Here is a 20843-nt window from a genome sequence, read left to right as displayed (position 1 = left end):
TTTGCACTCACGAGAAGACAATTTTGGTCAGTGTGGGAGCAGCTTGTAAAGGGCTCTTGTGACACTCCCGGCCTGGTATAAGGCACAGCAAGTGGAATTTCCTTCCATCAGCAGCTGTTTTGCAATAGCCCTGGAGGCCCATCTTGAAGAAACCTTCATTTTAGCTGACAGCGCTAGGAATTCTACCTGATGGAAAAGGAGCTTGATTTATAAACACGTTCACAATGCATTTTCATATCACTTTGCTGGGTAGAGAAGGCAGAGAAGATATGTCATGCTTACACATGGAATTGTCTTTGTTTTGGTTACTTCCTTTAGGGTTGGATGAGTGAATGCAGGAATCAATGAATGGGTGGATAACGGAATCCATGTATCCATCAGCCAGTAGTTCCCTGCAGCAGAACCACCCTGAGCACTTGTTAAAACACAGCTTATTGGCCGGACAGAGGTTCACACCTGTAATCCCAGCACTTTGAGAGGTCGAGGCAGGAGGATCTCTTGAGCCTAGGAGTTCGAGGCTAGCCTAGGCAACATAGTGAGATCCCGTCTCTATAAAAATCATTTTAAAAATAACTGGGCTTGGTGGTACTCACCTGTGGTCCCAGCTACTCAAGAGGCTGAGGTGGGAATATCGCTTGAGCCTGGAATTCAAGGCTGCAGTGAGCCGAGATCGCACCACCGCACTCCAGCCTGGGCAACAGAGCGAGACCCTGTCTCAGAAAAACACAAAAAACAAAACACAGCTTGTTGGGCTCCACCCCCAGTTTCTGATTCAGTCGTTGGGGGAAAGGGGGTGGGGCGGGGGGGGCAAAAAATAATCTGCATATCTCACAAGGTGGAGGTTCATGCTGTTACTGATTGGGCACCACACCCAGAGAACCACTGGCACAAGCCATCCGATACTTTTAGGCCGTGATAATTGTGGCTGCAAATTTTCTGCCTGATCCTGCCAAATAGCTCACACACGCAGTTGAAAATAAATCCTCTGACTCAGTGTTTGGGGGGTGTTGTGGGTGGGCTGCCCACTCTACCTCCCGGCACTTTCCTGGGTAGTAGTGTTAGATGTGAGTGTTGGAGCACGTGTGGTGGTGTGTGTGCATGCGTGTGCACACCAGCTATACTGCTGTCCCTTTGGAACCTCTAGTGCTGACCACTGACCTTCTCCAGGTTCTCTCCTTTGCTCCCCAGAGCCCTTCTGAATTTTCTTATCCAGCGAAGAAGAGTAAGTGAACATTTAAGATCACAAGGAGCCCTCCATTGTCTCCTGGGATTTGGTGCCATCTAGTGGCTAACTTGAGAATCTTTGCTCAGACTTAGAGAAACTTCTGGAAAATTAACTAAGTAGCCTGGGAAGGCAAAAACACCTACTTGTTTACCCTCTGAGAAAGGCTTCCTGGACAAGGACTGGCTCAACATGATAGGAGTCAAAATGGATTTCTTGCTCTCCTGAAAGCTGTGATAAAAATTAGAAGTCATCAAAGAATCTCAATCACGTCCCACTGCATCTTCAGCTTGAATGATTTTCCAGAATTGATTTTCATTTCCTGAATGAAATGGAGTCAGGTAATACCAACTTGGTATTTGCCTCCCATCTCATTTCTCTGGGTCCCAAGCTCTGAACAGCCCAAGTATAGCAATACAGTTCCCAAGGGGTCAGTGAAACTACAAAGAGATCTGTAGTTCAAGGTACAGTTGGTACTGATCAGAGGGACATCGGGGTCTTAAAGTCATTGAGGGGTGGAATTGTTAATGACCACTGTGATCCAGACAAAAATCTAAGACATCAGCACACAATGCCACAGGTGCTCAGAATCCTCATGAGAGGTGCGAGGTATTGTAAACATGTGGTTTGGACTTTAATAGAAAACTTAAACTACTTGTTATGAGAACAAAGGGGAGGCGATCAGGGATCATAAAGGAAGCTGCTCCTTAAAGTTGTTTGGGGAACTGTGATGGGTCTCAAAACGTGGTCTTGAGACCAGCAGTATCAGCACATTCTCAAGCAACATCCCAAAACTACTGAACTGTAAACTCTAGGGATGGGGCCTAGAAATGAATGTTTAAACAACCCCTGCAGATGATTCTGATGCACATGAAAAGTTTGAGAACGCTGGTTTAAGATAAGCTTTAGATGCCCTAAAATACACCTGAGAGTGTTTAGAGAATCTCCTAATGAATTCATGGAGGAGACAATTTATTTCCTTAACATAAGCCTGCTTCTTTTTTATGTTTTGTTTTTGACACATAATTGTAAGCCTACTTCTTTTTTAACATACAAAGGTGCCTTCTAGTTTGTGATGAAATACAAAGGATTATTTATTCGCTTTCACTTCTTTGGATTTTAGAGAATACTATCTTGGTAAGTGGCTCCAAAAGTAGCTCAATAGTCCTGTAGACATGGTAAGTTTTTTTAAAAAAGAAGAAAATGTTCAACTTTAATATTAATCAAAAAAATACAAATTAAAATTGCAATGAGATATCATTTCTCAACTAACAGACTGGCAAAGATCACAAAGAATAATGTGCATCAATAAGGAGGGCATAAGGGGGAAAATAAAGCACACACTCCAGGTAAAAAGATAAAGTACCAGAATCTTGCTGGTAACACAAATCAGAAGCCTTAAAAATGAGTATATCTTTGACTCAGCAATCCCATTTCTAGGGATATATCTTAGAAATAATTAATAATATATGCAACAATGAACATATAAAGATGCTAAATATATTGTTTATAATTTTAAAATTAAAAATTTTAATTTTGAGGGAATTATAAAGTCAATCAGCGTGCCCATATGACAGAACATAATAAAAATCAATCAGCACAAGATTTTTTCCAGTTTTTAAAAGGAAGATTTATTTAACAAGTTTCACTTAGTACAATACATCTAAATGGAAATCACAATACAAGGAAAGATTTAAACCAAAGCCTCAGAATTTCATACAAACAACACGACCAAACTTCTAAAGTATTGGTATTACATCTTAAAATTGTCCCGTATCCTTAAAAAAAAAAAAAAAAAAAAAAAAAAAAAAAAAAAAAAAAAAAAGTGTACACTCACGTGCCTTACAGGATATTAAACCAAAAAGCTAGAATTAACAAACATGCCAAATGTTTTCACTTTGAATCGTAGACACAGCTCCTATATTTGAGTTTTACAGAAAAGCATGTTTCTCAACATGCATCCGAAGTTTTCAATGTATTTGTGGTATAAGAGCAACATTTAACATAAGTGAAACTGCATTAACCTAAATACGCTTACTGCTTAGGTACACTCCTACAACATAACTAACTTGAGGAAAGCTAAAAATTGTTTTAACAGTTATGGTCAATACTGAACTTTGTTATTATGTCCTAGATGAATGTTTCAGTGTTCAAAATTACTGAGCTTGAAGTTTTAAAATAATCTCAACTTCCACTTTACAGTAAGCATGAATCACAAGCCTGTAATGCAAAACTGTTAAACTTAACTCTTGTTTTCTTAAAAAAGGAGAAAGAAAGATAAAGAAAGAGAAGCTGACCAAGAGTGATCAGAATCAATTATATTTCCCATTTACCAATCATACTGGATATACTAGACATCCCTCCCATTCTATTCAACTCCCACAAATGTACAGCTTTTATATATGGAGTAGCTGTTTGGTGCTCCTTCTCTACCTAAGCAAGGTTTGACTGATAGTCACTGGAATTTTCCTGCAGAACTTGGTCATATCCACTCATACTGCTCTGACCACCATAACCACCTCCATAACCACCACTCAGCTGCTGGCTAGCAGGACCTCCATAACTAGACTGGTTGGATAAGCCCATCCCTCCCATCATTTGGCTACCATAAGCCCCACCACTTGCCCCTGCTGTAGAATTCAAAAAAAGTTCTACATAGCTGTGATCGTAAGCACCCCCACTTGTTCCTGCAGTAGAATTTAAGAAGAGCTCCACATATCTATGTTGCATATTAGCTTTGTCTTTTGCCATAGCTGCCACAGCATCTTCATGAGTAGCAAATTCAACATCTGCCTCACCAGTAACTCTGCCATCGGGTCCAATTTCAATATGTACTCTCATGGGATTAAGAGGTGAGAAGAAATTATAAATATCATTCTCAGTGGCTCTGTAAGGTAACCCCCTCATGTGTACACAGTGCCCTGTGGTGCTCTGGAAACTGGACCCACCATCTCCATATCTATGATCAGACATTCCTGAAAAACAGTAATTGAGGTCTCTTCCAAATCTATCAGACCCAAAGCCATATCCATCATTATAGCCACCATAGTCATCATAGCCTCCATACCCTCCACCGTAGGCACCACGCCTCATCCTTTCAAACCCAGCTCCTCTGCCAATGCTATTATACCCTCTGCCAGCCCCCGGCCTATCATAGGGACCTGGCCGCTGCATAGCCATGAGCTTTCGAGGGGGATCATAGTGGGTTCGAACTTCAGCTCGGCTACTCTTGAAGATCTCAATGTACCTGTGCCCTATTCTTTCCTTGTGTTTCTTTAAGGCCTTCTCAGCTATCTCCTGCGAAGCAAACTGCACAAAGGCTTCCCCTGTGCTTCGCCCCTGAAAGTCCACTGGCAGTGTCATCCCATTTGGCACAATTTCCAACCCTGAAAAGAACTGAACAATCTCTTCCTTGCTACAGCCAAATGGGAGTCCTCTAAGCCGGACGAAGCCATCGTTGGCAGTATCAGGGCTATTCGGACCTGTATGCTTCAACACCCAATCCATTTCAACACTGTTAGACTTGAATACTTCAACGTATCTGTGTCCCATGGTTTCTCTGTCCTTCTTCAAAGCCAATTTCACTTCCTCTTCAGATTCAAGTTCAACAAATGCTTCACCACTTGGTCTGCCTTCTCTGGTGTAGATGAAACGAATACCTGATGTGCCATTTTGGATCTTGCAATCAGAGAAGAAGCGCATCACTTCATCGGCTGAGCAGGACCAGGGTAGGCCCCTGACCTTCACCACGAACCCCTCCCTGCCTTCCGTGCTCAGCATCATGGTGACTGTTGGGCTCTTGGTGGCAAGTTTGGCTCAATGCAATTTTAGTGTAGCTGAAAAAAAAAATTAGAAGACTACTGTCATGGAAAAATGCCCGTGATATAGTAAGATAAAAAAGCAAACTATTAATAGAAAATTCAACTATGCTGACAGCTTTTCTGTAAGATGTCTGTATAAACAAAGAGTTCACCAAATTTTTAACTCATTCATTTTTTAAGTTATTTATTCAATGCCTATTACATGTTGGATACCATTAAAAATTAATAGCAATCGGCCGGGTGTGGTGGCTCACGCCTGTAATCCCAGCACTTTGGGAGGCTGAGGCGGGTGTACCACCTGAGGTCAGTAGTACCACCTGAGGTCAGGCGGGTGTACCACCTAGAGGTCAGAGACCAGCCTGGCCAACATGGTGAAACCCTGTCTCTACTAAAAATACAAAAAATTGGCTGGGCGTGGTGGCAGGCGCCTGTAATCCCAGCTACTCGGGAGGCTGAGGCAGGAAAACCACTTTTATGTACCCAGGAGGTGGAGGTGAGCCAAGATCACGCCACTGCACTCCAGCATGGGCCACCAGAGCGAAACTAAGTCTCAAAAAATAAATAAATAAATAAAATAACATCAACAAATCAGTGGGATAGGTCAACAAATAAAAGATGGCTATATCTGAATATACACACATAAAAAACTTCACTAGATCAAAAGATTAAACAAAACATTAAAATACAAACAAAACACAGGTTATATACGTTCTTTATATAATCTCCTTATATACAAATGTATGCAAATCAATAAAATCAGGGAAATATTTGGGCTTCAGAGATAAATGAAAAAAAGACATTATTGGGAATTCACACATTCATTTTAGAAATATTTTTTAGTTGCCATGTCCAATACTCAGCTCTGGCATACAAGAATCAATAAGCCCAGAAAGGGCTTATGATCCTACAGGAGCACCAAATATCATTATTAAAGATGTAAATGCAAATATACATTATACTTGCCATGACCCTCTGGGTGGGGTATAAGCATAGTATCAAGGAGGGACTAGTTGATCAGTTCTATTGGTTGGAGGTCAAATGGTTAAATGAAACAGACTAACCTGCCCAGGGATCCATAAACGATTTTTTAAAATTATGATAAAGCACAAATAGGAGAGGGAAAAGCAAGAGAAAAGGCTGGCAAGGCATAGATCAGATCCCAAAGACTTTTATGCAGTGCTTAGTTAAGACTGCATAAAAAAACTGGAAAAATAACATGGAAGATCCATAAACCTACCACTCAGAGTAACCACTAATATGTTCATTCTAACTTAAAAAAAATCCCAGTGCAGCAAATTTAAAGAATTAAAACTGTATAGAAGTATATACACACTATATACACTAAGCACCTTTTAAGACTTTTAAACCGGGGAGTTTGTGGGGTGACTTCACCAAAACTCTTTCAGACAGATCACCCCGGCAACAGTGTGGTACTCAGACGTGGAACTAGGGAGATTAGTTAGAACTTGTCTCTTAAATATACGTTAAAGGAATCGCCTAAGGCAACAGGAGTAAAATGGAGAAAAGCTATATCTACACATACCAAAAAAAGTGGAATCTGCGGGACTTGATAACAGATTAAGTATGAGAGAATACAGGTATAGGAGGATACAGGAGAGCAATCTGGGAAATGTTCAAATTTAATCAATCTTCCAGCAAGTTAAAACCAGAACTAATCATTATTTTTCACCCATCAAGATTATGGAAATTAAACGGTGACAGTAAATCAGTGCTATGCAGAGTTCACAAACTAATAATACACTACTAGAGGAGTGATAATTGATATAAACTATTTCCTTTTTGATAAATCCCACTATATCCTGAAAGCAATTTGATAATATGCATCACGCCTTTTGACAGCAAATACATTTCAGTTATGTGCCCTAAGGAGATGATCTGAAATTCAGACAAAGATTTATGGAGCTATATATTCTTTGAAAAGTACTTTATTAAGAAAACTGGAATATTATGCATTTAATTTTAAAAGTTACAAAAATATTTAATAACATGAGAAATTACTTATGCTATAATTATAAGTGACCCAAGAGCACAGCTGCTTTACAATCTCAACTATGTACAAAATACATATTCCCATACCCTTTGACACTGCTAGAATCCTTCCAGGAATCTAGTCAACAGAAATACTTAGGAATGTTCCTTGCAGCACTGTTAGTAAAGGCAGAACACTGGAAACCTAAATAGCCATCATTAGAGGAATGGCTGAATGAATTATACCTTATCCTTAAAATGGAATGCAATGCAGCCATTTAAAAAAAAATCTATCTGCCTTGACCCAGAAAGATCTCCAAAATACACTAAATGAAAGAACATACATAGTATGATCCTACTTATAGTAAAAGATTAGCATGCATGTATATACGTATGTAAATAAATAAAAGAAGATCTGGAAGCAAACTTGTTTTTGAGAGAACTGAAGGGTAGGGGGAGTGAAGTGGGCTTTTCGCTTTTTACCCTATATACTTCTATACAGTTTTAATTCTTTAAATTTGCTGTACTGGGATTTTTTTTAAGTTAGAAAGAACATATTAGTGGTTACTCTGAGTGGTAGGTTTATGGATTTTCCATGTTATTTTTCCAATTTTTTTATGCAGTCTTAAATTTCTACAGAAATTACTTTTACTTCAGCAAAAAAGCAACATAAAACAAATTAAAATGTTTGCATTTCTGGGATTTGGTATAGGAAATTTTATAAAATTGTCCAATTTTGAATGTGGATGGTTATCTGATATGGTCTGTGAGCATTGGGCCTCTTGGAAACAAAGTACAAAGTGTAATAACGGCCATAAAACTACACTGAGGAAACGATTTAACATTTACTGATTGCATATTAAGTGCCTAGCACACTGCATCTGCAGTGATAACAGTTTTCCTATTAACCATCCTAAGGTCTCAGTGACAGATTTACAGGCTGTTTTTTATTACATTTTGTACAATTTTTTTTTTTTTTTTTTTTTTTGGCTTGCCTTATCCCTGGGATAACCCGTCCCATTTAATTCCCTGCACCACTCTATCCCTTAAGAGCCCTTCTGTAGGGGCAGAGAGGTTCTACTTCATTACTGCGTCTCCTGGGAAGGCCATCAGGACTGCTGGCTCAAGTGGGAACCAGGACTCTTTGTGAGTTAAGAATTTGTGTATTTATATGCGTGTTACACACATTTTTAAAAAAACTGTAACGACATAAGGTTGAGTAGTCGTCTCTGGGTGGTGAATTACGTGTATTTTTAAATTTTATACTACATTGTTATTTTTCAAATGTTCGAAATTGAGTATGTAGATTGTTGTTATCAGCAGAAAAATAAACATTATTCGAATACTCAATTCAGTAAAGTAATTTATTGGGCGCCTTTGTCAAGCACGCATTTGCCTAGATGTGACTCTACAGATAAAATTCACTTGGGGCCTCCCCCTACAGACAATCAGGCAGTGGAGACTGAGTGCCTGAATAGATAGACCAGCACTCAGACCACTATTTTCAGTATCTGTTTTTCTTAACTCAGGGCTGTGGTTTTCAAACCTTTTTCGCCTTACGGTCACCCTTAGGGGTCCCCCGAGACCGGCCCAGACAGACAGATATACAAAAACACATACACAGTCATGAGCGTCCACCATTTCCCCACCAGGCGCAGCACAGGCGGCTTCCCGGCACTGAGATGGGGGGGAGGAGGGAAGAGAGCGCGAGGGGGGAGGGGAAAGCAGAGAACGAAAGAGGCGGAGGCGGCCCCCGAACCCCGCTTTGGTCTTCATCATCACCACCCCTGGGTCCCCAGTTCCCACCCACACACCAACCTCTAACGATACCGGGTAATTTTCCTCCTTCTTCCCTCAAACGGCTATAGCGAGACGGTAGACGACGACCAGAACTACTTCTGCTCACGTAAGCGAGTAATCACGTGAGCGCCTACGTCATGTGAGATCTCGGTCACGTGAGCAACTCTCGGCTTAAACTCGGGATCACTAAGGTGCCGCACTTCCTTCTGGTATGGAAATAGGGCGGGTCAATATCAAGAAAGAAAGAGGGTGATTGGTTAGCGGAACGTCTTACGTGACTGATTATTGGTCTACCTCTGGGGATAACCGTCCCAGTTGCCGGAGAAACAGTAACGTCATTATTTAATAAGTAATTGGTGATTGGTCCTCCCCTGAGGTTAAACTTAAAAGCCTAGGTTACCCGCGGAAATCTATGCTGTCTGATCACTGTGACAATGCAGCTGAGGAACCCAGAAATGCATCTGGGCTGCGCGCTTGCGCTTCTCTTCCTGGCCCTCGTTTCCTGGGACATCCCTGGGGCCAGAGCACTGGACAATGGATTGGCCAGGACGCCTACCATGGGCTGGCTGCACTGGGAGCGCTTCATGTGCAACCTTGACTGCCAGGAAGAGCCAGATTCCTGCATCAGGTATCAGATATTGGGTACTCCCTTCCCTTTGCTTTTCCATGTGTTTGGGTGTGTTTGGGGAACTGGAGGGTCTCAACAGGAACAGTTGAGCCCGAGGGAGCGCTCCCCGACCCGACTCTGCGCTGCTTTTTTATCCCCAGCAAACTGTCTCGAATCGGGACTAGCCCTAAACTTTCTCTGTGTGATGGGATGGGGGTCCGGCCAGCAGCCCCTGTTTGTTTCTCTCTCTATCTCTCTCTCTCTCTCTCTCTCTCTCTCTCTCTCTCTCTCCCCCCGCCCCCCCCCCCCCGCCTTCTCTTTCTCTTCCTCTTCTCTCCTCTCTCTATCTCTCTCTCCCTGCCCGGTTCTCCTTTTTCACTGCTCCTTGCAGAGCAGGGCCACCCCATAGGCAGTGTGCCCAAAGTAGCCCTGCCCGGTTCTATTCAGACCCTTCTTGTGAACGTTTGTTCTTCCTCTGCCGGATGCTAACCGTGAGAACATCTAGGATGGGTAGGAGGGATCGGGGACTAAGATTCGTGCCATTTTTTCTCCTTTTGGGGTCGTGGATTTCTCGGCAGTATCTCGAGAGAGTTAGAGAGACCCTAAGGTCGCTGAGATCTCTCCCACCTCGCCTATGAGCGTGGCATCAGGCTGGAAGGTTGACATGGAGGAACTTTATACATTTACACGTTTGGGTGAGGGTTGAGGCTGAATTAGATAGGTATTGAACGTGTCTGACCCTCACAATTCTTATCTGTAAATTGGGATTACAACCTTTTAATTTCAGGGAGCTGACAAAAAAGATCTGAAAAATAGTTCTTATCTCACACAGGTGAACTTTCAAGGAGATAACCTATTTAAAGTACATAGCACAGCGCTTGACCATTCAATTGCGCGTACAGAGCAAATGTTCCCTAACCTGGAATCGATGGGAAAATGAATGTAAACCTACAAATCTGAATGAATATGTGTATTTTTCTGGAGAGAGGATATTTACTTTCTTCAGATTCTCAAAGGGCTCTGTGACTTTAAAAAGGTTAGGAATCACTGATAGATATTGGTAAAAGGTGGCAGTCACAGTACATTTCTGTGTTCATAAGTTATTCCTATGAATATCTTTACAGATAAAGTCAGGATGTTGGTCAGACCTCACAGAAGAAATTGGCCTTCTAAGTTTCATGTGACCCTGTGGTACAGTATGTGTGGCAATTTTGCCCGTCACGGATTTTTTTTTAGTGGTATTTGCATCTGATTAGAAAACTAATGCATGATCATTGCAAAAAATGTAGATAAAGAAGAGCAAAATGAAAATAAAGATTTCCCCCCACCATTCCACCACCCGGAAATAATCATGATTAAAATGTTAATATACAACCTTGCAATTGTTTTCTATATAAATGAAAACATAGATTTCTTTTTTTCATTATATTCCATAAAAAAATGGATCATGTTTATGTCATGTTTGGCTAATGACAAGACCCTGGCACCCAGCCTGGGCTCAAATTCTGCCTCATTGTTACTTAACCCTGTGACATTGGGTAAATTACACTTTTTTTTTTTTTTTTTGAGATGGAGTCTCGCTCACACCATTCTCCTGCCTCAGCCTCCCGAGTAGCTGGGACTACAGGCGCCCGCCACCACGCCTGGCTCATTTTTTTTTTTTTTTTTTTTTTTTTTTGTATTTTTTAGTACAGATGTGGTTTCACCATGTTAGCCAGGATGGTCTCCATCTCCTGACCTCGTGATCCGCCCACCTCAGCCTCCCAAAGTGCTAGTGCTGGGATTATAGGCGTGAGCCACTGCACCCGGCCTTAGTTTTTTTGTTTGTTTGTTTGTTTTTTGTTTTTTTTTTTTTTTTGAGAGGGAGTTTCACTCTGTCACCCAGGTTGGAGTGCAGTGGCGTGATCTCTGTTCAGTGCAAACTCCACCTCCCGGATTTAAGCAATTCTCCTGTCTTGGCCTCCCGAGTGGCTAGGATTACAGGCGCGCCACCACAACCAGCTAATTTTTGTATTTTTAGTAGAGAGGTAGTTTCACCATGTTGCCCAAGCTGGTCTCGAACTCCTGGCCTCAAGTGATGTGCCCATCTCGGCCTCCCAAAGGACTGTTATTATAGGCGTAAGCCACTGTGCCCAGCCTTCCTTTATCTTTTAATTAATGTGCATGTATGTAATCTTTTAGGTGAACTTTTTGTGATGTCGTGCCAAGTTCCTTAAAAAGCCCTTTCGGAAGCTGGGCAGGTGGCCCACACCTATAATCCCAGCATTTTGGGAGTCCGAGGCAGGTGGATCACTTGAGGCCAGGAGTTCAAGACTAGCCTAGCCAAAATGGCAAAAACCCTGTCTCTACTAAAAATACAAAAATTAGCCAGGTCTGGTGTCTCATGCCTGTAATCTCAGCTACTGGGGAGGCTGAGGCAGAAGAATCGCTGGAACCTGGGAGGCAGAAGTTGCAGTGAGCCAAGATGGCGCCACTGCACTCCAGCCTGGGCGACAGAGGGAGACTCCATCTCAAAAAAAAAAGATAAAAAAGAAACCTAAGTACTTTTGGGCTTTGTTATGGATTTTGTTAAATATGTAAAGGATTGCAGGGAGAATTAACTTATTTTTAATATTGAGTATGCTTATCCAAGAGCAAAATAATATTTGTCTATTTATTCAAATCATTTAGAAGCATCATAGTTTTAACATATGGGCCTTGCACATATCTTAAATTTATCTGTAGGCATTTTAGGTTGTTCAGTTGTTCTTGTGAATGGGATCTTTTTCTCCAAATAGGATTATTGTTGATATCTGTTGATTATGTTAACTTTGTAGTTTCTTACTTTACTGAACTGTCTTCTTAGATCTAATAATCTTTTCAATTTCATCATATATTTCTCATTCCTATTTTATTTGGGGTTTTTAGGGCAGAAGTATTAAGGGGATAAGAGAGACAAAAGAAAATCTGGAAAAACAATTCATTTTACCTTACATTGCTTGTAATTACTACCACAGTATTACTGGATTGGAAAAAATTGTGAAATTCCAAGGTGCCTAATAGGTACCTAAGTGTTCACTTAATGAATTGTAATGATTATTGGAATTTCTCTTTCAGTGAGAAGCTCTTCGTGGAGATGGCAGAGCTCATGGTCTCAGATGGCTGGAAGGATGCAGGTTATGAGTACCTCTGCATTGATGACTGTTGGATGGCTCCCCAAAGAGATTTAGAAGGCAGACTTCAGGCAGACCCTCAGCGCTTTCCTCATGGGATTCGCCAGCTAGCTAATTATGTGAGTTTATAGATAATGTTCTTTTTCATTCGGAGGACTGTAAGCACTTCTGTACAGAAGCTTGCTTAGAAACAGCCCTCGTGGCCGGGCGCAGTGGCTCACACCTGTAATCCCAGCACTTTGGGAGGCCGAGACAGGTGGATCACCTGAGGTCAAGAGTTCGAGACCAGCCTGGCCAACATGGTGAAACCCCGACTCTACTAAAAATACAAAAAATTAGCTGGGCATGGTGATGGACGCCTGTAACCCCAGCTACTTGGGTGGCTGAGGCAGGAGAATCGCTTGAACCCAGGAGGTGGAGGTTTCGGTGAGCCGATATCGCACCATTGCACTCTAGCCTGGGCAACAAAAGCGAAACTCCATCTCAAAAAAAAAAAAAAAAAAGAAAAAGAAAAGAAAAAAAAGAAACAACCCTCATGACACTTAGAAAGTAGAATAGCTGGCTGTTATCTGAACATCGAATTGTAAGGCTTATCATGTGGACTTTGCATTCCATCAGCAGACAATTTTTTTTTTTGAGACGGAATCTCATTCTGTCTCCCAGGCTGGAGTGCAGTGGCGTGATCTCGGCTCACTGCAAGCTCCGCCTCCCAGGTTCACACCATTCTCCTGCCTCAGCCTCCTGAGTAGCTGGGACCACAGGCGCCCGCCACCACGCCCGGCTAATTTTTTGTATTTTTAGTAGAGATGGGGTTTCACTGTGTTAGCCAAGATGGTCTCGATCTCCTGACCTCATGATCCGCCTGCCTCAACCTCCCAAAGTGCCGGGATTACAGGCGTGAGCCACTGCGCCCGGCCTACAAATGTTTTGCAATAGCTGTTGAGGCCCATCTTGGAGTTCTCCTTTTGCTAAAACGACTGAACTCTCTAGGAGGAAAAAGGAACTTGGTTCTTGACATAAGCGTGCATGCATTTCCATATAACCTTTGGGAAGCTATTGCAATGGTACTATAAACTAGAATTTTAGAAGATAGAAGGAAAATATTCTGGAGATCATTGAAGAGAAATAGAGTCCAACACTAGTTAAAGATGATGAAGACATTGGCCGGGCGCGGTGGCTCAAGCCTGTAATTCCAGCACTTTGGGAGGCCGAGACGGGCAGATCACAAGGTCAGGAGATCGAGACCATCCTGGCTAACCCGGTGAAACCCCGTCTCTACTAAAAAATACAAAAAACTAGCCGGGCGAGGTGGCGGGCACCTATAGTCCTAGCTACTCGGGAGGCTGAGGCAGGAGAAAGGCGTAAACCCGGGAGGCGGAGCTTGCAGTGAGCTGAGATCCGGCCACTGCACTCTAGCCTGGGCGACAGAGCGAGACTCCGTCTCCAAAAAAACAAAGATGATGAAGACAGATTTTTTTTTTTTTTTTTTTTTGACAGACTCTGTCACCCAGGCTGGAGTGCAGTGGCACAATCTCACCTCACTGCAACCCTCCACCTCTTGGGTTCAAGTGATTCTCCTGCCTCAGTCTCCCAAGTAGCTGGGACTATAGGCACACACCACCAAGCCCGGCTAATTTTTGTATTTTTAGTAGAGACGGGGTTTCACCATATTGGCCAGGCTGGTCTTGAACTCCTGACCTTGTGATCCGCCCACCTCGGCCTACCAAAGTGCTGGGATTTCAGGCATAAGCCACCACGCCCAGCCGATGAAGACAGATTTTATTCAGTACTACCACAGTAGAGGAAAGAGCCAAGTTCAATTCCAAATACAACAAAGACAGGTGGAGATTTGTAGCCAATGAGCAGATTGAGGGGGTCAGTGGATGGAATATGTAAGAAGACATCAAGGGTAGGGAGCTTCTTGCTAAAGGCAGACCGTGAACTTAAACATGAAGGGTGGGGAATGAGGGAAATTGATCAGATATCAATGGTGGCAGTAATGACTTAGCAGGATTTTTGCTAAGGGGGCTTGCTAGGACAGACGTAGGAAGCCAAGGTGGAGGTCTAGTCGAAAAGAAGGCTCATCAGAGAAGTCTAACCAAAGTTTCGTCAAGGAGAGTCTTTGCCAAGGTAAATCTATCATTGCCCTCAAAAGGTAACTTTCAGGATCCCATCAGGAAGATTAGCATGGCTGCTAGCTTTCTCCTCAGTTCTGGGCTATAGCTCACACGCATAGTTTGAACTAGCGCAGCAGAACTGGGGGATTTATTCTTTGTCTGCCAACAAACTCATTTGGGTGATTTTGGGGGTTTGTGGGAAAAAGCCCCCAATACCTGGTGAAGTCACCTTGTCTCTTCCCCCAGCCTGGAATGGTTCTCTCTTTCTGCTACCTCATGATTGTGCTTCTACGATGGTGACTCTTTTCCTCCCTCTCATTTCAGGTTCACAGCAAAGGACTGAAGCTAGGGATTTATGCAGATGTTGGAAATAAAACCTGCGCAGGCTTCCCTGGGAGTTTTGGATACTATGACATTGATGCCCAGACCTTTGCTGACTGGGGAGTAGATCTGCTGAAATTTGATGGTTGTTACTGTGACAGTTTGGAAAAGTTGGCAGATGGTATGTTTTATTCCAGAGATTTAGCCACAAAGGAAAGAACTTTGAGGCCAAGGTAGCTGAGCCAAAGAACCAATCTTCAGAATTTTAAATACCCTGTCACAATACTGGAAGTAATTATTCTCCATGTGCCAGAGCTCCCATCTCTTCTCTTTCAGTTAATTAATTAATTAATTCATGTAAAATCCACACATGCCTAACCATAGCTAATATTGTGCACTTATAATTCAAGAGGGCTCTAAGAGTTAATTAGTGATTGTAACTCTCTATAACACCATTTAGGAGAGTCCAGGTTGTCAGTTGGTCACAAAGAAAGAAGCATCTTCATTCCTGCCTTTCCTCAATATACACACCATCTCTGCACTACTTCCTCAGAACAATCCCAGCAGTCTGGGAGGTACTTTACACAATTTAAGCATGAGCAACTGCCTGTCCCTGCTGCTAGTTTAAACATGAACCTTCCAGGTAGCCTCTTCTTAAAATATACAGCCCCATCCGGATGTGATGGCTCATGCCTGTAATCCCAGCACTTTGGGAGGCTGAGGCAGGTGGATCACTTGAGGTCAGGAGTTCGAGACCACCGTGGCCAACATGGTGAAACCCCGTCTCTACTAAAAATACAAAAATTAGCTGAGTTTGCTGGCACATGCCTGTAATCCCAGCTACTTGGGAAACTGAGACAGGAGAATCACTTGAACCCGGGAAACGGAGGTTGCAGTGAGCCAAGATCGCACCACTGCACTCCAGCCTGGACGACAGAGTGAACTCCGTCTCAAAAAATAAAAATTATATATATATATATAGAGAGAGAGAGAGAGAGAGCCAGCTGGAAATTCATTTCTTTCCCTTATTTCACCCATTGTTTTCTCATACAGGTTATAAGCACATGTCCTTGGCCCTGAATAGGACTGGCAGAAGCATTGTGTACTCCTGTGAGTGGCCTCTTTATATGTGGCCATTTCAAAAGGTGAGATAGTGAGCCCAGAATCCAATAGAACCGTGCTGATAGATAGAACTTGACAACAAAGGAAACCAAGGTCTCCTTTAAACTCCAACATTACTTAATATCATCCTACCATCTCTCCCAGGTTCCAACCACTTCTCACCATCCCCACTGCTATAATTATAGTCTAAGCTACCATCACCTGGAAAGTCATCCTTGTGTCTTCCCCTTTATTTCACCATTCATGTCCTGTCTATCAACAGTCCTTCCACCAGTATCTCTAAAATATCTCCTGAATCAGCCCACTTTCTTCCATCTCCACTACATGCACCCTGGCCTTCCAAGCTACTATCGGCTCTCACCCAGACTGCTGTGACAGCCTGATCTCTCTGCTTCCACTCTGTCCCAACGCCCATCTATTTTCCAAGCAGCACTAGAGTTATCTTATTAAAATGTAAATATCAGTTGTTTTTTTTTTTTTTTAAGAAAAAACCCTGAGACTTAGCAGAGTTATAAAAAATATAAATGACATCATCAGTTCCCTGCTTAAAACCCTTAACTAGCTTCCAATTGCACTTGGAATGAAACCAAACCGCACTGATCCAGCCCTTGCCTGCCTCCCCAATGTCCAAGGGGTCATGGCTCTTTCCCTGGCTACACTGGTTTTCTTTCTGTCCTTCAACACTGCAAGCCTATTGCTGCCCCAGGGCCTTTACACTTGCTTTTTTTCTGCCTGAAACAGTTCTTCCCCAAATATTTTTAAAGGGCCGGGCTCCTTAACATTGAAGTCTCAGACCAAACGCCACATATGCAGACAGTTCTTCTCTAACTACTTTAAAATAGCCCTCTGTCCATTCATTCTTTATCACATTAACCTGTTTAATTTCCTTCTCAGAGCTCCACACTATTTGGAAGTATTTGTTGACTTGTTACCATGTCTCCCCACTAGAGTGTAAGTTTCATGAGGGCAGGGACCTTGTCTGACTTTGACTGTATCCCTAGCATATGGTTAAGTGTTGAATGGTTATTTATGGAATGAATCCCTATTATTCCCTCATCTCTGCAAAACAGTCTTTTTTCTCTTTTTTCTCAGCATCTTAAACCTGATATCCCACCTGCCTATCTACAAACTTTTTTTTTTTTTTTTTTTTTTTTTTTGCGACAGAGTCTCACTCTGTCACCCAGGCTGGAGTGCACTGGCGCCATGTCGGCTCACTGCAACCTCAGTCTCCCAAGTAGCTGGGCTTACAGGCGTGCACTACTACATCTGGCTAATTTTTGTATTTTTAGTAGAGACAGGGTTTCACCATGTTGGCCAGGCTTTTCTCAAACTCCTGACCTCAGGTGATCTGCCTGCCTCGGCCTCCGAAAGTGCTGGGATTACGGGCGTGAGCTACCGCGCCCAGCCTCTACAAACTTTTTATTCCATTAACAAACTATATGCCTAGGATTTAAGTTTTCTTAATGCTTGATGGAGTCCTATGTAATTTTGCAGCTTTTAATTGTACTCATTAAGATCATTTTAGTTCTGATTATAGAAGTAAATTAACTTTAAGGGATTTCAAGTTATATGGCCTACTTCTGAAGCAAACTTCTTACAGTGAAAATTCATCATAAGGGTTTAGACCTCCTTATGGAGACCTTCAATCTGTAAACTCAAGGCTACAAGTGCCTCCTTTAAACTTGACTGTTTTCATCTCACAAGGATGTTAGTAGAAAGTAAACAGAAGAGTCATATCTATTTTCACAGCCCAATTACACAGAAATCCGACAGTACTGCAATCACTGGCGAAATTTTGCTGACATTGATGATTCCTGGAAAAGTATAAAGAGTATCTTGGACTGGACATCTTTTAACCAGGAGAGAATTGTTGATGTTGCTGGACCAGGGGGTTGGAATGACCCAGATATGGTAAAAACTTGAGCTCTCCTTGTTCAAGACCCTGCAGTAGGCTTGCTTCCTATTTTGACATTCAAGGTAAATAGAAGTAAAGTTCCTGGGAGGAGGCTTTATGTGAGAGTACTTAGAGCAGGATGCTGTGGAAAGTGGTTTCTCCATATGGGTCATCTAGGTAACTTTAAGAATGCTTCCTCTTCTGTTGTTTGAATTATTTCATTCTTTGTCTCAGTTAGTGATTGGCAACTTTGGCCTCAGCTGGAATCAGCAAGTAACTCAGATGGCCCTCTGGGCTATCATGGCTGCTCCTTTATTCATGTCTAATGACCTCCGACACATCAGCCCTCAAGCCAAAGCTCTCCTTCAGGATAAGGATGTAATTGCCATCAATCAGGACCCCTTGGGCAAGCAGGGGTACCAGCTTAGACAGGTAAATAAGGGTATATATTTTAAGATGGCTTTATATACCCAGTACCAAGTTTGTCTTGGGCCTAAATCTATTTTTTTCCCTTGCTCTTGATGTTACTATCAGTAATAAAGCTTTTTGCTAGAACTATTATTTCCAAAATAATGCTATAGTATCATTTTAATTTTTCCTACAAGTGCTTGATAGTTCTGACATTAAGAATTAATGCCGGCCGGGCGCGGTGGCTCAAGCCTGTAATCCCAGCACTTTGGGAGGCCGAGGCGGGTGGATCACGAGGTCAGGAGATCGAGACTATCCTGGCTAACACGGTGAAACCCCGTCTCTACTAAAAATACAAAAAATTAGCCGGGTGTGGTAGCGGGCGCCTGTAGTCCCAGCTACTTGGGAGGCTGAGGCGGGAGAATGGCGTGAACCCAGGGGGCGGAGCTTGCAGTGAGCCGAGATTGCGCCACTGCACTCCAGCCTGGGAGACACAGCGAGACTCCGTCTCAAAAAAAAAAAAAAAAAGAATTAATGCCAAACTAACAGGGCCACTTATCACTAGTTGCTAAGCAATCACACTTATTTTCTTGGTTTTTCAGGGAGACAACTTTGAAGTATGGGAACGACCTCTCTCAGACTTAGCCTGGGCTGTAGCTATGATAAACCGGCAGGAGATCGGTGGACCTCGCTCTTATACCATCGCGGTTGCTTCCCTGGGTAAAGGAGTGGCCTGTAATCCTGCTTGCTTCATCACACAGCTCCTCCCTGTGAAAAGGAAGCTAGGGTTCTATGAATGGACTTCAAGGTTAAGAAGTCACATAAATCCCACAGGCACTGTTTTGCTTCGGCTGGAAAATACAATGCAGATGTCAATTAAAGACTTATTTTAAAATGTTTATTTTGTTGCCAACTACTACTTCCCGTCCACCTTTTTCTCTATTCACTTTAAAAGCTCCCTTTCCACCAGGCTCAGTGGCTCATGCCTGTAATCCCAGTGCTTTGGGAGGCTGAGGCAGGCGGATCACCTGAGGTCAGGATTTCGAGACCAGCCTGGCTAACACAGTGAAGCCCTACTAAAAATATAAAAATTAGCCAGGTATGGTGGCGTCTGTAGTTGCAGCTACTCAGGAGGCTGAGGTAGGAGAATCACTTGAACCCAGGAAGTGGAGGCTGCAGTGAGCCAAGATCATGCCACTGCATTCCAGCCTGGGCAACAGAGTGAGACTCCATCTCAAAAAAAAAAGTTCTATTTCCTTGAATAAAATTTTCCAAAGTTGAAACTTTAGTACTAAAACTACTAAACACATATTTACTCATCCAGATACCCACCCCCCTTGTTGAGATTCTCTCCCAATTATCAAAATGTGTAATATTTAACTACAAAGAGCTATAAACATCACTAAGACTGAAATGTAATAAAAAGGATTTATAGGCCAGGTGCGGTGGCTTACGCCTGTAATCCCAACACTTTGGGAGGCTGAGTCGGGCAGATCACGAGGTCAGACGATCTAGACCATCGGGGTCAACATGGTGAAACCCTGTCTCTACTAAAAATACAAAAATTAGCCAGACGTGGTGGCAGGAACCTGTAATCCCAGCTACTCAGGAGGCTGAGGCAGGACAATCACTTGAACACAGGAGGCGGAGGTTGCAGTGAGCTAAGATTGCACCAATTGCACTCCAGCCTAGGCAACAAGAGCAAAACTCCGTCTCAAAAAAATAAAAGATGTATAATTTGGAACTGTTAGGAGGCATTTTAATGAATGGTTATTTTGTCTCTTAAGATTCTTCCACCAAGTTTAGCCAGACATGGTGGCTCACACCTGTAATCCCAGCATCTTGGAACACTGAGATGGGAATTTCACTGAAGGTCAAGAGTTCCAGACCAGCTGGGTAACAAAGAGACCCCCACCACAAAAACAAAGTAGTCAGGTGTGGTGACAGGGACCACTAGTCCCAGCTACTCAGGAGGCTGAGGCAGGAGGACCACTTGAGCCTGCAAGCTCAAAGCCGTAGCAAGCTATGATCCATACCATTGGCATTCCAGTCCACATGAGAGGGAGACCTTGTCTCAAAAAAAAAAAAAAAATTCCACTAGAGTTTCATACGCCAGAAAACCTGTTCTTTGTAGTTATTTTGGCATAAATACGTCTACTTTAAAATGTGAGGGGGAATGTCAAAATGTTTAAGAGTGTAAGACCAAGTCCATAGACAATATTATATATGTTACAGCGTAACTGTGTCTGGAGAACAATGCCAAAATTCTTTATTAAATTAACTGTTATACCAAAGATCTGAGACTTAACTCTTAGTAAAAACATCTGATATTCACTATGTGTTACTGACTTCTCCCTATTAACCTGAAATGTGTCTACTTACATAACCAA

General features: G+C 42.5%; 2 protein-coding genes across 4 annotated transcripts; one reads left to right on the top strand and one right to left on the bottom strand.

Moving 5' to 3' along the window:
- Positions 1-2827: 2827 nt before the first annotated feature.
- Positions 2828-8948, bottom strand: HNRNPH2 (heterogeneous nuclear ribonucleoprotein H2). 2 transcript variants are annotated; one of them, XM_005594146.4, is made up of 2 exons: positions 8851-8948; positions 2828-5058 (listed from the first exon to the last, which is right to left on the bottom strand). In XM_005594146.4, the coding sequence occupies exon 2, from the start codon at positions 5003-5005 to the stop codon at positions 3656-3658; it is 1350 nt and encodes a 449-aa protein (XP_005594203.1). In that variant the 5' UTR covers positions 5006-5058; positions 8851-8948; the 3' UTR covers positions 2828-3655. The 2 variants fall into 2 exon arrangements, with proteins under 2 accessions (XP_005594203.1, XP_005594204.1); XM_005594147.4 differs by having other exon boundaries at positions 8863-8948.
- Positions 8949-9244: 296 nt separating this feature from the next.
- On the top strand, positions 9245-19352 carry GLA (galactosidase alpha). Of its 2 annotated transcripts, none has more exons than XR_012430360.1 (7): positions 9245-9460; positions 12536-12710; positions 15033-15210; positions 16083-16174; positions 17901-18128; positions 18280-18477; positions 19056-19352. XR_012430360.1 is itself a non-coding variant. In XM_005594145.4 (7 exons), the coding sequence occupies exons 1-7, from the start codon at positions 9267-9269 to the stop codon at positions 19344-19346; spliced, it is 1290 nt and encodes a 429-aa protein (XP_005594202.3). In that variant the 5' UTR covers positions 9245-9266; the 3' UTR covers positions 19347-19352. The 2 variants fall into 2 exon arrangements, 1 of the variants encoding a protein (XP_005594202.3); XM_005594145.4 differs by having other exon boundaries at positions 17901-18062.
- The last annotated feature ends 1491 nt before the right edge of the window (positions 19353-20843 follow it).

The sequence above is a fragment of the Macaca fascicularis genome, chromosome X (genome assembly GCF_037993035.2).
Source record: "Macaca fascicularis isolate 582-1 chromosome X, T2T-MFA8v1.1".
NCBI classification, from domain to species: domain Eukaryota; kingdom Metazoa; phylum Chordata; class Mammalia; order Primates; family Cercopithecidae; genus Macaca; species Macaca fascicularis.
Note: the sequence above shows the minus strand (reverse complement) of the source record. Positions and strands in the feature narration are given on the sequence as shown.

Coding starts and splice junctions, on each gene's coding strand:
- GLA (XM_005594145.4), top strand. CDS start 9,267: ATGCAGCTGAGGAACCCAGAAATGCATCTGGGCTGCGCGCTTGCGCTT. Junction 15,211..16,082: donor TTTGGAAAAGTTGGCAGATG/GTATGTTTTATT, acceptor TTTCTCATACAG/GTTATAAGCACATGTCCTTG. Junction 18,478..19,055: donor AGGGGTACCAGCTTAGACAG/GTAAATAAGGGT, acceptor TTGGTTTTTCAG/GGAGACAACTTTGAAGTATG.
- HNRNPH2 (XM_005594146.4), bottom strand. CDS start 5,005: ATGATGCTGAGCACGGAAGGCAGGGAGGGGTTCGTGGTGAAGGTCAGG.